General features: G+C 39.9%; 1 protein-coding gene across 1 annotated transcript in view; it reads left to right on the plus strand.

Annotated features, from left to right (window-relative positions):
• Window positions 1–773: 773 nt before the first annotated feature.
• LOC104167496 (cyclin-dependent kinase 8) overlaps window positions 774–15,159 on the plus strand; it is a gene marked incomplete at its 5' end in the record, with an annotated part of 16,037 nt that continues 1,651 nt past the window's right edge. Inside the window, 5 exons of the mRNA XM_009707778.1 lie at window positions 774–843; window positions 1,884–1,956; window positions 8,949–9,046; window positions 10,458–10,536; window positions 10,656–10,814. Coding sequence (XP_009706080.1) covers window positions 774–843; window positions 1,884–1,956; window positions 8,949–9,046; window positions 10,458–10,536; window positions 10,656–10,814 — 479 coding nt within the window. The remainder of the gene's footprint in view (window positions 844–1,883; window positions 1,957–8,948; window positions 9,047–10,457; window positions 10,537–10,655; window positions 10,815–15,159) is intronic.

The following is a 15,159-nucleotide window of genomic DNA, read 5'->3' on the forward strand; positions in this document are numbered from 1 at the left end:
TAAATAATTAATCTCCAATTTATTTATTCACTTAATATTTTTAAGCTCCCAGCATTCTGCAGTTAGGATAAGACTTAGTAAAGATTTGACTTGAATCAAACTACTTCCCCACAGAGCCTTTCCAGGAGTTACAGGGTGTAACACATTTGAGGCTAGGTGCTGGTAGTGAGTTTTCTGTTTTATTTTTAAATGCATTTCAGGCTTTGTCTACACGGAGTAGTTGAGATGAAAAATTCTTTAATTTGAGTGTGCAGATGTTACTTTTCCTTAACCTTTTATTGGCTAACAGTATTTGTTTTGGGCTGAGACAGCAGAGTTTACACAATGCCTCTGGGCATTTTCCAGTAGCTAAAGACGGTGCTGTCAGAAAGGAAAATCCTTTAGGAGACAGTGTTTGTGGGAGTCTGAGGGTCTCCTGTCCCGAGATCTGACTGTGCCTGAATAAATTAAGTAACAGTCCTGAAGGGTGCAAGCACAACGACTGACGTGTTTCTCTTATTGGGCATATGGTGATCTTCACTGTAGCTGGCAGCTGTTCTTGAAAGTTCTGGAGTTAATCAGCACGCAGCTGGAACCTCTTAGGTGTTGGTAAGATTTATTGTGAAGAGGTGATGAAGGAATATGAGCCAAGGAGTACAAAGAAATAAGTAACTGCAAGGTTAGAGAAGCAGACTTAAAAAAAATAAATAAATAAATTTGGGGCTACAGAGATACTTGGAAAGCCTTTGTTTTACTCAGGGGAGGGAAAATATTAATAAATATTGATTTTGCAGATAAAGATTGGGAAGACATAAAAAAGATGCCCGAACATTCAACTTTAATGAAAGACTTCCGGAGAAACACGTAAGTTTGCTTTGAGTTCAGCTTTCTTAAGAAAGTGTATTTTACCTCTCCCTCCTACGCTAAATTTTTTGTAGCTCAGGTTGTTTTCTATGTAGCTGCTAAACAAGGACTATGAAATGGGTATGACTTAGATTGTGAAAAAAGAAAAGTGAAATTGTTTCATAATGGTGAACTTGGCCTGTTGAGGTGGTGTGAATGAGAAGAGTCAGCAGACAGACTGTAAATGGTGAGGTGCCAGGTGTGGAAGGGGAGATGCCAGTAAGACTCCACGCTGCTCTGAAGATTGCAAAGCAGAGTTTGTCACCTCTGTTCCCACATCTGTGGTACTGAAATGATTTTTCTGTAATAGCTGCATAAAAGGGATCTGGTAACCTTACACTGTTTCCAGGAAACAGTGGGTGTCATTGTCACGTTGGGCATCTAGGGTAGCTCATGAAGGCTGAAGAAAAGAATAGGTTTCGGGTTTGCTGTCACATTGCTAGAGTCCAATACCTGCACTTAAGACCCTACCCTGTTGCCTTCTTTCCATGCTGAGGGATTTGGGGCTGTACGGTTCTTGTACCTGCCATGCTAATGTAATCACTTAGAAACCTTATTTCAGAGCTGCTCTTCAAAAAAGTAAGTTCATGGATGTTCTTGTAGCAACCTGTACATTGCAGGAGAGTCTTAAGATGGGCTTAGTGTTTATCTCCATGTTTACTGCTATTAGAAATGTACAGAATGAAACTGTAGAGTGGTAAAGTTGCTAAAAGGCAGTTTAAATCCAAGTGATAGTTTGCTGTCTGCATGTGGGTTAAAAGCGTGCTTTTTGTGTGGATGTGATGTGTTTTCACAAGCATGTGAGGGAAAGAAAAGAGATGCATTTCTGTAGCGTCTGACTGATTTTTAAGCAATCTCTGGTGTTGGTAGTTACAGTTTTTCTCTGCTTAGTGGATTAGCAATGGAGACAAAACTGTTCTTATTAATATGTTTTGTGGCTAAGAAAGCTCCACAGTGTTGGTGATTTGCATATTAGAAATGTCACTTTTCTCCTTTTCTAGGTATACCAACTGCAGCCTTATCAAATATATGGAAAAACATAAAGTTAAACCAGATAGTAAGGCATTCCACTTGGTAAGTTCCTGCATGCATACAGAAATCAAACCCCTCATGTAAGTTACAGTTGTTCAAAGTGAGAGTTGAGCTGGTGTCAAGTACGCTGTGACTAACCTTATTTTATAAATACACCTTATTTTATAAATAAAGTTAGGAGTAACTGATACTCTGCAATCTGAGAATTGCAAACCCACTTTATCTTCTCACACTGATAAAATGATTCTGTGAATCATTCACTGGCTTAGGTTGTGTATTGAGTGTATCAGAAGTTTTCAGTTTTTGTCATGTTTAGTTTGTAATTACATCTGCAGTGTTGCTGCAACTCTTAGCCATTTTGCTGCTTTGCATACTTTTAATAACCTATTTTTTATTTTTAAAAAAATTCCTAAATGCCTAGTTTTTTACATATTCATTATTAAACTTACATCTTACAGACTTTAAAAAAAAAAAAAAACAAAACACAAAAAAAACACCCAACCCTCATGACTTGAACATGTAGTTTGAAAAATTTTAGTATGTCTTCCTGGTACACTAGTCCTTTGTAGCTGTCTTATGAAAACTTCATAGTACTCTTACAGCACTGATTTTCTCTCTAGAACATATAACCTCTTTTTATGAAGGCTCCAGTTAAAATTATACACTTGCTTAGCCCTGGAAGTGCCTGCATTATGTTGGGCCTTTTCTAGAGAACATTCAAGTCTCTAACACAAACTTGATCTATGGAGAAGAAAGAATTTAAGTATATTTAGTCTCTCTGAATGGAAATCTTTATCTTGATGTTTCCAACTCTGATTGAATGTTTTCAGGCTAGACTTACAAGGTAAATGCATTATTTTGGGTGGCAGGAGTGAGGGAAGAAAACAGGAAGCTTTTTGATCTTGGAGGTGAGAGGAATAAATTGGAGAAAAGGGAGGATGGTTAAGAGGCCTGGGTGTCGGAGGACCATGTGGCTTCTGTTGAAGTCACTGGAAGCTGTACCTTCTCTGATCAGACCCAAGGGGTTTTAAGCAGCCATCTTTTTTCTGTGCAGTACTTCTTCCTCCATATAAATTTTGGAATTTATCCTTTAGTCAGAGCAGCTCTGAGGCAATATCCTTCTTGTGACATACTGCGTGAGTGTTTTTGAATGGCGTTTCCAAGCAGATGAGTTACACTGCAACTGGTCTAAAATAAAATGTATATTCAAGGTTCAGATTAAAACCCAAAGTATCACCAGCTGAATTAAGTAATCATTGCAAGAAGTTACCTAGCAGTTGTATCATTATGCATCATTTACTTTGAAGTGTCTCTGCTCTCCAAAGGTAAAAGTTGGTGAAATACTAGAGGTGTTTACATAAGCAAGGAAACTAGTCCTCTCTGATAGAGATTTTTTTGGTTTTGAAGGATTTTTGTATCCAAGCACAATTGGAAGCTGCTGAGCAGTCTGTATGTTTGTATGTAATGCATAAAAAGTTTATGTTGATGTGTGAAAAACTGAAGTGCTCATAATTGATCCAGTTTTTACCATGTAGCTATTTATAACAGAGCTTCAAAAATACATTTTTAGTATTTCCCAGGATGTTCGTATGTTTTAGTATGACAATACATAAATAAAAAAAGATATTTGACATAGCTAGTAGATAATTCCTCATATTCCTATCAGAGCCTAAAAAATATTTCTGAAAAATTATATTACTAAGTAATTCAACAAGCAATACACAGTGAATGTGAAGTATCTGTTGAATATGATGCTTTGCGTAGGATAGGGTTGGGATATAGAAACTCATCCTTGGACTCTTAAGTGAAACAAATTGAGTGAATTTGCAGATCTTTCTCATCAGCCACCCTAGGCAGGTGTTCATAAAATTATGCAACTGCCTGCGTCAGTACTTGCCTTTTCTAACTTCATCTTCTTTGAGAATAAACATGCTGCTTGTAACCTACAGATTTGACTTGTGACATATTTGGAGTCTGAAGTTCGCAAAATTAAGCTTACGTTGCTGTACCAAAAATGTGAAAGTGGCTAAGTGTCACTGGTGGTGAATAGCTGAGAAAACTCAGTCAGTTCCACTTGTTAAAATCAGTCACACTAGATTTTCATATCATACTTAGGCAATCCGAGGTAAAAATGTTTTCCATGCAACAACCTGTATAACATGGCCAGTGACTTCATCTTCAAGTAACATAAGTGCTTTTCCCCTCCCTTGATTCCCAAACTACTTCTTTCTCACCGCTCTCCAGCCTGCTGGCTTAACAAGCTCAGGTAAAGGTGAGTAGGTCAGGCTTTGCTCTGTGTCTTGGCGGTCCATAAAAAGACTTTTCTCTGAATGAGCTAGCTGCTTCTATGATCTGTGAGTGCTCTGGTCAAACCAACAAGAATTTATCATCCGCTCTCCCAGTCTTGCAAGTTTAGAAATTGTTTTCAGTAGAACAACAGAACTAGACACAAAATAATCACATGAGAATAGCTTAAAACACTTACTACAGTGTTTTCTCTTCTCCCTGCAGTATCACAACAGAGTGATAACTGTTTGAATGTATTCAGCATTTTTGTTAAGCATGTTTGTATTTATACCAAAAAGCAGTGGTTACATTAAAATGCCAAATGAAGGAATGGTGTCCTTTACCAGGCCACTACCACTGTTCTGTCCTTGGTTGGACCTGTTGGTACTGAACAAGAGGACCAGAACAGGAGTTTGAGCATGGACCGCTGACCAAACACGCTGCTCAACTGCTCCCTCACCCGCTTGTTCCTCTTTGGACCTCTACCCATCTTCCCTCGACAAAACTGATAGCAAGAGAACAAGCTTTGTGTGATTTGGTTGGTGTCAGTCAGTGTCACTCAAGCTAAAAAGCAGGGTATTTAGTAGTATAGACGTAGCCATGTTCTGTTGTACCTCCCATAGATATGGATTGCAAGGGAAGTACTATGAAGTTTGTAGTTAATTAGCTGTAATAGAATCTTCTCAGTTTTCTGCTAACTGCTGTCTGTTGGAACAATTCACTGAGAACCAAATCCCATTTAAAAAACCCTGGTCTTTCCAAAGTAACATCTTAAAACGCTGTTCAGGTGCTGTCAAAATCGGAAGGTGCCTTAGGTTTCCACTCCTGTTGTTTGAGGCTCGGCTGAACTGCAGGTGAATGCATTGGGACGCTCCACCAGAGCCTGAACAAGTTCAGCGAATCTCTTGGTACCAGTTCTTCTGGAGATACTCTGAGATCTTGCTCTTCCACGAGCTGTTTCACAGTCCGTTTACTCTCTGCATTAGAACAGATAAAAAACCTGTTTACATCTACTATTGTAAAATATGCCAGAACTATTAATGCCAGGACTAGTAAATCCAGAGATTGTTGTCGTTGCCAAAAATGAAATGTTTTGATTTCTCAACTTGAATTAACCAGATTTTTTTCTCTCTTTACTGACATTCATGCACATGATCCCTTTTCACATGCAGAACTTGTGTTAAAATGAGACAAGATTGACTCCTTCCTGCTTTTGCAGCTTACTTTTTTTTTTCATTTTTACTTTCCTGTTTTTTTTTTTTTTCCCCTATGTACTTGTTTATGCCCTAGAAAATGGGTACACAGCTGCTACTCCTGGTTAATTGAGTGATGCTTCATCTTCCATTTGGTTACTTTGGTCCATATGAACTGTAGTGATTGTCCCGTTCATTGCTGATATATAAAGTTTACTGTATTTTTATTATGTCATTCAGCCAGGTGATCTTTCAGTTGAACAGTTTTTAAAATAGAAAATATTTGTAATAAGTGGAAGATTCACTTCTGCCACTGAACGAGGGGGCGGAATAGGCATTTTGATCCCCTGTGTGATAATGGTCACACAATCATTAAACTTTTCTTGTGGTTTCTGCTTTCTGTTGTGGATTATGATCAAGTTTGCTCACATCTTGTAACCATCTGATGGACAGATTTATAACCCAATTGCCAGAAATGATGCCAGAGTTTTGCAATGTTTTTAGATTGTGATGTTCTTCAGCATGTTGGCAATTCTTTTTCATTTTTAGCTTTCCCATTTTCTGGCTCCTGGGATTGCTTTTTGAGCTGTTTGAGAGAAGAATTGTTCTGTTTAAACTAGTATTCTACAGAGACTACATGCAGGCTCTGAGAGCTGAAATAACTTATTGTGAGTCCTTGTTGATGCTGTGAAAAACAAAAGGGGATTGATGGTGGAAATACATATTTATTATGTTCTTAACCGTGCCATTAAAACTGAAGGCTGAGGAGAGAAAATATACTTTCCTAGCTGTCCGCAGCATGGAGGTCTGCATTGTGGTTGTGTATGCTCACCTAATAGCGAGTGAAAGGAGATGACCAGTTCAGACACAGATCATGACACTGGATCTTTATAAAAAGGTGGATTTAATGCCAAGAAAAGTATGAATAACAAATGTAAAATGAACATTATTTGCATATGTAGTTTCTGCATATCTTGTTAGATCCATGATTTAACAAAAAAAAGCTATAGCTTGAAAGTGTAGCATTTCTTTAAAAGGTTGTTGTCTTTGACAATATGTCATGTGTAGTTTTGCCTTGGACACTGTATTCTATGGTGAAACATGAAGGCTCATTATTTTCCGTGTAATATCTGAAGGGTATCTCATTCTGCCTATATATGTTGCTAGTCCAGCACAGCCGTGTTCCACAAAACTGCTGGGTGGGTGGGGAGAGGTATATGCATGTACAGCAGACCTTTTCAATAGGAAACACTTGTAGAATGCATCACTGCAATTCAGTGCTAGAGTTAAATAAAATCACTCTGGTCTGCCATTCCGAAAATGGAGAAAAATCTTCAGACCCGTGGAGACGGCATGATGTTTCTAATGTGTGTTTTATTGAAAAATCACTGTTGAGATGCTGCAGTGACAAATGTATGAAGTCCAGGCAGCTTCTGAAATGTTTACATAGGTGCAAAATGAGAATGGAAGAGTAAAACCAGTACAAACAGTAAAAATGGTTTTCAGAATTATGTTTCAATCTTTAACATTGTGCTGAATTTAGGCTTCACGTGTGTTGCTGGTATTTGAAGTTACTCAAGAGGAGTTCCTGGCTATGCATCCTAAGCGTTTCTCATAGCATGTCCATCTAAGTAGCAATGTTTGTAACTCTTTTTATACACGTTTTTCACTTTGGTTAAGTCAGTTTTATTTTCTTAAATTTTTATTTGTGTATTACTTTAGGATTTTTGCTGTGCTATGTGTTACTGAAACATCTTGTATGCCATTTTTTTTAAAAGTTGGGCATCAGGCAGCAAATACCTAGTGTGCTTCTTAGCCCTCTGTTAATACTTCCCAGTGAGAGTAAGAGGTGCTTTCTCAAAGGGTAAGCTTCTGCTGAACTTTTAGTTGAACTGAGTTCAACTGTTTTGTAAAACTCTGTACTTTGCCTTGTCTTCTGCATATTTATACTTTGTGGTCATCTTCATTGTCTTTAACCAATAGAGGCATTTTGGAAAGATTTATTTTTTTTTAAAAATGTAACTGATACCCTATTCATCAGTTGTTACAAAGATAAAGGCTGCGGTCTTACTCTGATAGTGCAACAGCACCATACTTGATGTGCTGATGGAAGAGGCAACTTATTAGACTTCTCTAGACTATTTTGCATCAGGTCATGCAGAAGATCAACTAAAATTCAAAATTTTGCACAACTGCTCTTTTAAGCAGCATGTAGCACACAGATGTGTCTGAGAATCCATATTTGTCGGAATAAACAAGCACACACTGGAGTGGGTGATAAAAAGTAACCTGGCCAGGTGGGTGTTTGAACGTGTTGATTACTACTTTCTTCTGCAGCATAAAGATTTTTCTAAGGAATGTTTTCATATGACATCTTATAAATGCTATGGATGACAATGAAGATGTACTAATATGACAGTACTAAATAATGAGCAATAATGGACATGGAATCACTTTTGTTTATTAATTGCTAAGAATTATTTGAATTTAGATGGATATGATGTTCCTTTCTGTTAAGTGCAGTGTAGTTGAGGAAACATATGCATGTGAACATCTTCTTGTGGGAAGTGAACAGACCATTAAAGAGGAAAGGACTTGGGGGTACTGGTGGATGAAGGTACTGCTGGAGGAAAAGCTGGATGTGACCCAGCGCTCTGTGCTGGCAGCCCAGAAAGCCAACCGTATCCTGGGCTGCATCCGAAGCAGCGTGGCCAGCAGGTCGAGGGAGGGGATTCTGCCCCTCTGTTCCGCTCTGGTGAGACCCCCCCTGCAGTACTGCCTTCAGCTCTGGGGTCCTCAGCACAAGAAGGACATGGACCTGTTGGAGCGAGTCCAGAGGAGGCCACGGAGATGATCCGAGGGCTGGAGCACCTCTACTGTGAGGACAGGCTGAGAGAGCTGGGGTTGTTCAGCCTGGAGAAGAGAAGGCTCCGGGCAGACCTTAGAGCAGCCTTCCAGGACCTAAAGAAAGATGAGGAAAAACTTTTTAGTGGGGCCTGTAGTAATAGGACAAGGGATAATGGTTTTAAACTGGAAGAGGGAAGATTCAGATGAGATGTTAGGAAGAAATTCTTCCCGGTGAGGGTGGTGAAGCACTGGGACAGGTTGCCCAGAGAGGTGTTAGATGCCCCATCCCTGGAAACATTTGAGGACAGGCTAGACGGGGCTCTGAGCAACTTGATCGAGTTGAAGATGTCTCTGCTCGTTGCAGGGGGGTTGGACTAGATGACCTTTAAAGGTCCCTTCCAACCCAAACTATTTTATGACTCTGTGATTAAAGCTGCTGATACATTGTGGAAACTCGTTGAATGTTTCTGTTAGAACATGTGTGACTGGAACTAACGGAGTGTCCTGGGCTTTGCAAGTCAAAACAAGTGTTCTTCGATGGGAAGTGAAGTTACTCTTCTAACAAGAGAGAAGAATGTGGTTGTGCCATTTATGGCTAGGGTTTTGAGTTCAGATGCATTTGTATTGGCTCGTCTTTCAGGAATAATACAGTGAAGTTTCTGTAAAGGGTTTTGGTAATGCGGAGCTTCCTATCTTTTGTTTTTGCAGCTTCAGAAATTGCTCACTATGGATCCAATAAAGAGAATTACCTCAGAACAGGCTATGCAGGATCCCTATTTCTTAGAAGATCCTCTTCCCACATCCGAGTAAGTGGTCAGTTTATTAATCTATCAGTACATCCAGAGATGCTTTAGAAATGTGTGCTTTCTCTCCGCTATAAATATGTTTGTGAATATTGAGCTAAATACTTACTGTCTAACAGCCGAAGAAAGCTATATCCACTAAAATGCCATTTGTGGCTTTTAAAATTAAGTAGCGTTCTTATTAATCTCTTGTTTTATGGAACTTTGATCCTATTAGTCGCAGCACTAATCTTGTTACTCACTGACAGGTTGATTATGCATGCTACAGATCTTTGTAGACAACTGCTAAGTGCCCGCAGGTCTACTTCTCTGCTCCAGAATGCCAGATGACACTCTCTAATTAGTTTACATTTTTCTGTCTTAGCCTTTGTTGTAAATTCAGTGGGTGGGGGAAGTCAACTCTGTGTCTCTGTGCTGTCATCCTTAACAACTTAAATCCATTTTCTGTAGACCTCTTTTCTTTTTTTTTGTTTGCGCAGGGGGATTTACAAAAGGAAGAAAATTTAGGGACAATGAATGATTTCATTAAAAATTAAGCCCCGCTCCCAAAAGACTAGCCAGAGAGCACAATTGTACACCTTTTTAGGAAAGCTATTAGTACATCCTGTGTATGATTCTCTACCATTATCTAGGGAAGAATTTGTAAAATATGGTATGTATATTTATAAGCGATTAATTAAAAATGAAATTATTTCGCTAAAACCTCTACTGCATTATTTATAACAGCTCCTGACCTGTCTCTGTGATTCAGTGTTGTCATGTGAATGATTTTCTCTCGCAGAAGCTGCTTTTAGGACAACGTTTGGCTTTTTTTCTCAGCTATAGATTGGCGTTTTAATGTGAATACACAATGAGCAATGCTAACAGTTGTACAGAGACTTTATTATAAATACGTTCTACTGATTGAGGGCAGGTAAATATTAGCTTGTGCTAGAAGTAGCAAATTCACGTGGACCATGAGATATGAATTCACAGATGAAATTTCTAGTTACTTTTAAACTTTGTTCCGGGTGGTTTTATTGATAGTCAGTGGAGTTTCCAGGAGTATTTTTAGTTTGTCCTGAGATTGTGAATTACACGATAGCTGGATTAAGATAGCTCTTTGTGCCCTTGCAGATATCTAACAGGTGCTGTACCTTTCCAGCCACCAGTTTGGTCACCAGTTACCAGAAACTGTGAAAACTATTAGGACTTTAAATGAGTGTATAAGATGGAACCGAAGATTAAAAATAAATGTGAATAGGTTTGCTAAGTTTAGAATATGATGAAAGCAAGACAGGGAAAACTTCTCCACTAGTTACAGGCATTAGGCTGTGGCTTAGGCAACTTGAAACTAGCATGGGTGAAGTATGAATCTTAGAGGTCTAACCCTTCTGTTCTAATGCAGTGATAAATAGACTCTTTTGGGGGGCAGTGTTTTTGCAGGTTGTCAAATCCCTTACCCAAAACGAGAATTTTTAACAGAAGAAGAACCAGATGATAAAGGAGACAAAGTAAGTACTGGAAGAACAGTATCATCATGCTTCACTGGCTTTCACACTATTTCCTGTTTTCATGTTATTTCACGTACTGCTTTTGAGTTGAAATTTTTCTTTGTGTTTAAACAATTGAGAAGAACCAGCAGCAGCAGCAGGGCAATAACCATACTAATGGAACTGGTCATCCAGGGAACCAAGACAACAGTCACACGCAGGGACCCCCACTGAAAAAAGTGAGAGTTGTTCCTCCTACCACTACCTCAGGTGGACTTATTATGACCTCAGACTATCAGGTATTTGTTTTATTCATATATTGTGTATTTGGTTCTCATGCTTACAGCAGTGTTTCTTTAACCTGAAAAAGTAATTTTGTAAGTGTCACTGTATTAACTGGTATTCTTTGGCATCTTTCAGTTGTTTTTTAGACACGTTTAGTGGACGGTTTGCTTGTAAATCGATATGCTGATGCTCTTTAGCAGTAAGGAAATTAGGATCAGAGGTTATTACAGTTACTAATTTATTACCTTCATATTAGGGAATTCTGATGGTGGACCAGGAGCCTGTTGTGCTGCCCTCAGTATCACTAAAAATACCATTCCTTATTTGAACAAGGCTGTAATGGTGGGAGGCAGAGGATATTGCGGTAAACAAGCTGTGAAACAAGAGTCTGAACAAGAGTTTCAGTTGGGCAAATGGGTGGGAAAGCAGTATTTTGGATGGCAAACAGAAAGACTGGACTTATGATGCTGTCATAATCTCTGTTTTGAAGACCAAAGGAGGTTCCAGGTTGAGTAAGCCCAGTATTACAGATCTGAAGAGACAGGTGAGGTGGTGGCGATCAATGAGTGAGGAAGACGAGGAGGAGTGTAGGAAAAAAAGCTTGAAGAAAACTTGAAAACTGTGTTCTAGCCTTTCTGCACTTGAGCTTGTGGTCAGACATTAGGAAATCAGAAGAGTCTGGAGCAGAAAAATGTCTGAGAGTCATCCCAGGGAATGATACCTGAATTTGTGGGTTTGGATGAGGTTACTCCTGGAGACTGGGGTGAAGAGAGTTGAGGACAGAACCTTTAGTTAACGCAAGCTAAGAAATTACAGAAGAGGAGCAAGGAAGACTTCAAATGATGTGCATAGGAGCAGTTAGGTGGCGGATTTTGGAAACCTAGGGAATAGAAGATTTCAACAGGAGGCAAGCTGGTGGAAACGTTAGCCTGCAGGAACTGTTACATACTGGTTCACATGGGAGGCATAGTACAGAAGGCCAACTGGAAGAGTCTTAGATGAAATCAAAAAATGGGGAAGTCAGAAATTGCTGGTAGTGTGTGCAGTTGATTTGAAGACTAATATCTAAATCTGAGACCCTAATATTTGAAACGCGCTTAGCTGTACTTACTTTCTGTAGCAAAACTTAGTGAGAGTTAAAGAATGGTGTCAGTAAAACTACTGCTGTCCACTTGCTTTTCACAGTTTGATACTATTTTTCCATAAACACCAGTGGGCTTTGAAATCTTGCATTTCAGAGTTTGTTCCTGAGAGTACCAGATATCCTCAAAGGCTGCCTGCAGGCATTACCCTCATCCTTATATAAATCTGTATACTCCCAGCATTGGCCAAAACTTGAAAGTACTACAAATATGTAAAATAAGGTCATTTTCAGGAGCTTTATCGTGAGACCCTTCATACAGTCCCCAAATGCCTTTGCTCAGCTGATGCCAAGACATCGATAGCATGTTGGTTTTCAAGTCATTCTCCTTGAACGATGTAAATTTTTAGAGCCGTTTGAAACAGCGGTCAGCCTTAACTTCAGCGCTGCCGTGTAGGGTGCCTGTAAGTATAAACGTTGTCTTTCTTTTAGTCGGATTGTGCATCTCAGAGCATCCCTTACAGGAGCTTCATTCCTTTCAGTTTGGCGAGCTGCAGTCAACCGCTGTTTTGGCCTTTTAGCTGGCGCTTTCTACCATGTCGGGGGGTGTGTGTTTTAGGAAGGCAAATGCTGCTGAAACTCTCTTAATCTTCCCCTCATGTTGAGTCAGATATCTGAGGAGATTGATGCAGAGGTAGTATGTTCTGTGTCAGGGAGCCCCGGTTACCCTGTTTACCCCACACCCTTCACCTCATTTCGCTGCTGCAGCTTGGCATTTTGAACAAACTTCAGCTTCCACTTCTGTGAGCAAGAGCGGAGGTTTACTAGTTGAGAAGTCAGAAGACTCAAATTGCAGGAGTTGACGTTGGTTTGTTTTCAGCTCACGCTCATCAAAACTTTTGTACTCTCAGGTATCCATCCCAGGATTATAGCTGGGGGCAGCCCTTGTCAACAGTTTCAGAATACTTTTGCCTTGACGTAGTGATAACTGCTACTTTGCTGTCTCTGGAACTCTTATTGGTAACTTGCTCCTGACTAACCTTTTTTCTGTCACTCTAGGAGACAAAACACCTGGTTTTCAAAAAAACTATAAATATCTTTCCCCCCCCACCCCCAGTCTTTCAAGAAGGCAGTGGGTAGACTTGTTCTGATTAAGGTGTCTGGAAAACCTGATAATCAAAGGGAGGAGACCTGAACTTGCTGGCACTAGAACAAAAGCAGTTAAAGTGACCTGTTGGTGGTTTCAGGTCTCCCGGAAAAAAATTCCTCACATTTTTTGCTTCTGATCCTGCAACTTGAGGAGACAGCAAACAAATATTACAATACAGCCCTCTGTTTTAATCAAACACCTGTTCCTTTGTTCTTCATTTAATTTGCTCCAATTCCCCATATAAGCCTTGTGAAGAAGGATTGCCATCTCCTGGGCAAGGCACACTAAGACAGTTTCTCCATCCACTCAGAAGTCAAATTACTCTCTGCAGAGCGAGTTGACCTTGTTTCCTTTCCTGCCATGCATAAAAATAGTAGATACATAGCACACAGACTTCCTTGCCTTCTCGTTTAAATCTGCAATGTGATTAAACAGGCTGGAGCAGTTCCACTACTCTGAGCTTTTGCTTGTGATAACCCTCTGGGTGCTTAATGCTATTTAGAAAGGATTCAGTATTTACATTTGTTCTTAAACAAAAGCCATTTGTTGCGCTGGGTGCCATGAAAGAATCTGATGATCTTTAATTGCCTCTGTCTTAAAATAAGGTCTGTTTTAGAAGTCAGGATACAGAAAGTGTTGACAACTGACATGAATGGTCAGTTTTTAAATGGTTAAACTTGTGATAGTCTCCTCTGTACAGGAGCCACGCTTGGGCAAAAAGAATATTCAGAGATTTTTGTTCTCTTAAGTATAGCCTGTGTTTGTTATGTGGAGAAGGGTGACCCAGAGCTGTGACACTTCTGTTGACGAGTGACTTAGTCCATCTCTCAAGATGGAAGGCAAATGTCACAAAAGTTCAGTCACTGTGTTAACAGTGGGGTTCAGCCGTGCTGGTTTGTTCCCGCTGGCATGAAGTGCTGGTCCAGCCATTTCTTCTACTTGAAGCTCTACGCCCCTAGAGAATTAGCTCAGTCCTGTGAGCACATGTTCACAAGTAGAGTTTGTCTTTTCTTCTCTGCCATCAGCTCAGCATCCTGATGATAGCTTCCATTCTAAATGCTGAACGGCAGGGAAAAATTGAGTTGTTATTTATTATTTTATGTTGCGACTTATGAAATCTGTAAAGCTCTTTTAATATTTTACTTTTTCAGGGTGTTGGTTCACCATAGTTTTGTGTATTCAGGTCTCAGTAGCAAGGCCCTAGTCCTGGAATATTCACCTTAGAGAAGTTTCCAGACCTTTACTAGAAGCAGCTTTTTCTAAAAGTCCTAATGCATCTTGTTATATCAAGAGTTGAGAAGTTACACAGCGGTTTCTAAACGCTGCAAAATTTGTATGTGTAAACCTCAACGTAAATGTAAAACAGCGCAGTAATGTACTGAAATCGTGTTAATTTAGTGAAATGTTAAATGCTACTGAGTGGTTGTATGCTTAGATTGAAAAGCTCACATGCAGTCCTTTTTTCCTTTATAACGCACGATGTGTAAATCACTGACTTCTAGGCTGAAATTGAAGTAGGCAGTTGCTGGTTTGCTCAAAACTTCTTGCAACGATGAATGCTCCGCTCAGTAAATAACTGTAGAGATGCTGGTTGAAAGAGGCCTCTGGAGACCGTCTAGCCCAGTCTCCCACTTGAAGCAGGACTGGTGCTAATGCTAAGTCAGGTCAACCATGACTTTGTTTAGTTGAGTCTTCAGAACCTCCATAGATGGAGACTTCACAACCTCTCTGGACAAGTTCTTCTAGTGCTATACTGGTCTCTTAGTGATTTTTTTTTTTAATTATTTTATTTTTCCCCCCTAATGACCAACCTGAACCTCCCAAGCCACAATCTGTGGCCATTTCCCCCTGCAACGTCTGGTTCCACCGAGAAGCGTGGGGCTGTTGTCTTTAACTCTCCCTCAAGTATTTGTAAGGCTGCTGCTAGATGACACCTTAGCCTAAATAGTCACAGCGCTCTCAGCCTTTACTCCTAGGTCACACAAAAGGGTGGCGAGCATACCCTTTGTATAGGAAAATCTCCAGGATAATGCAGAGGGGCTCATCGGCAGTCAGGTGTGCCGTTTGGACCTCTACCCCAGCGTACCTTCTCGGCAGGGGAAGGGAGCAAGTGGAGAAGACGGCTGCC

Source organism: Cariama cristata, unplaced genomic scaffold (assembly GCF_000690535.1).
Source record: "Cariama cristata isolate BGI_N322 unplaced genomic scaffold, ASM69053v1 scaffold889, whole genome shotgun sequence".
Lineage (NCBI taxonomy): Eukaryota > Metazoa > Chordata > Aves > Cariamiformes > Cariamidae > Cariama > Cariama cristata.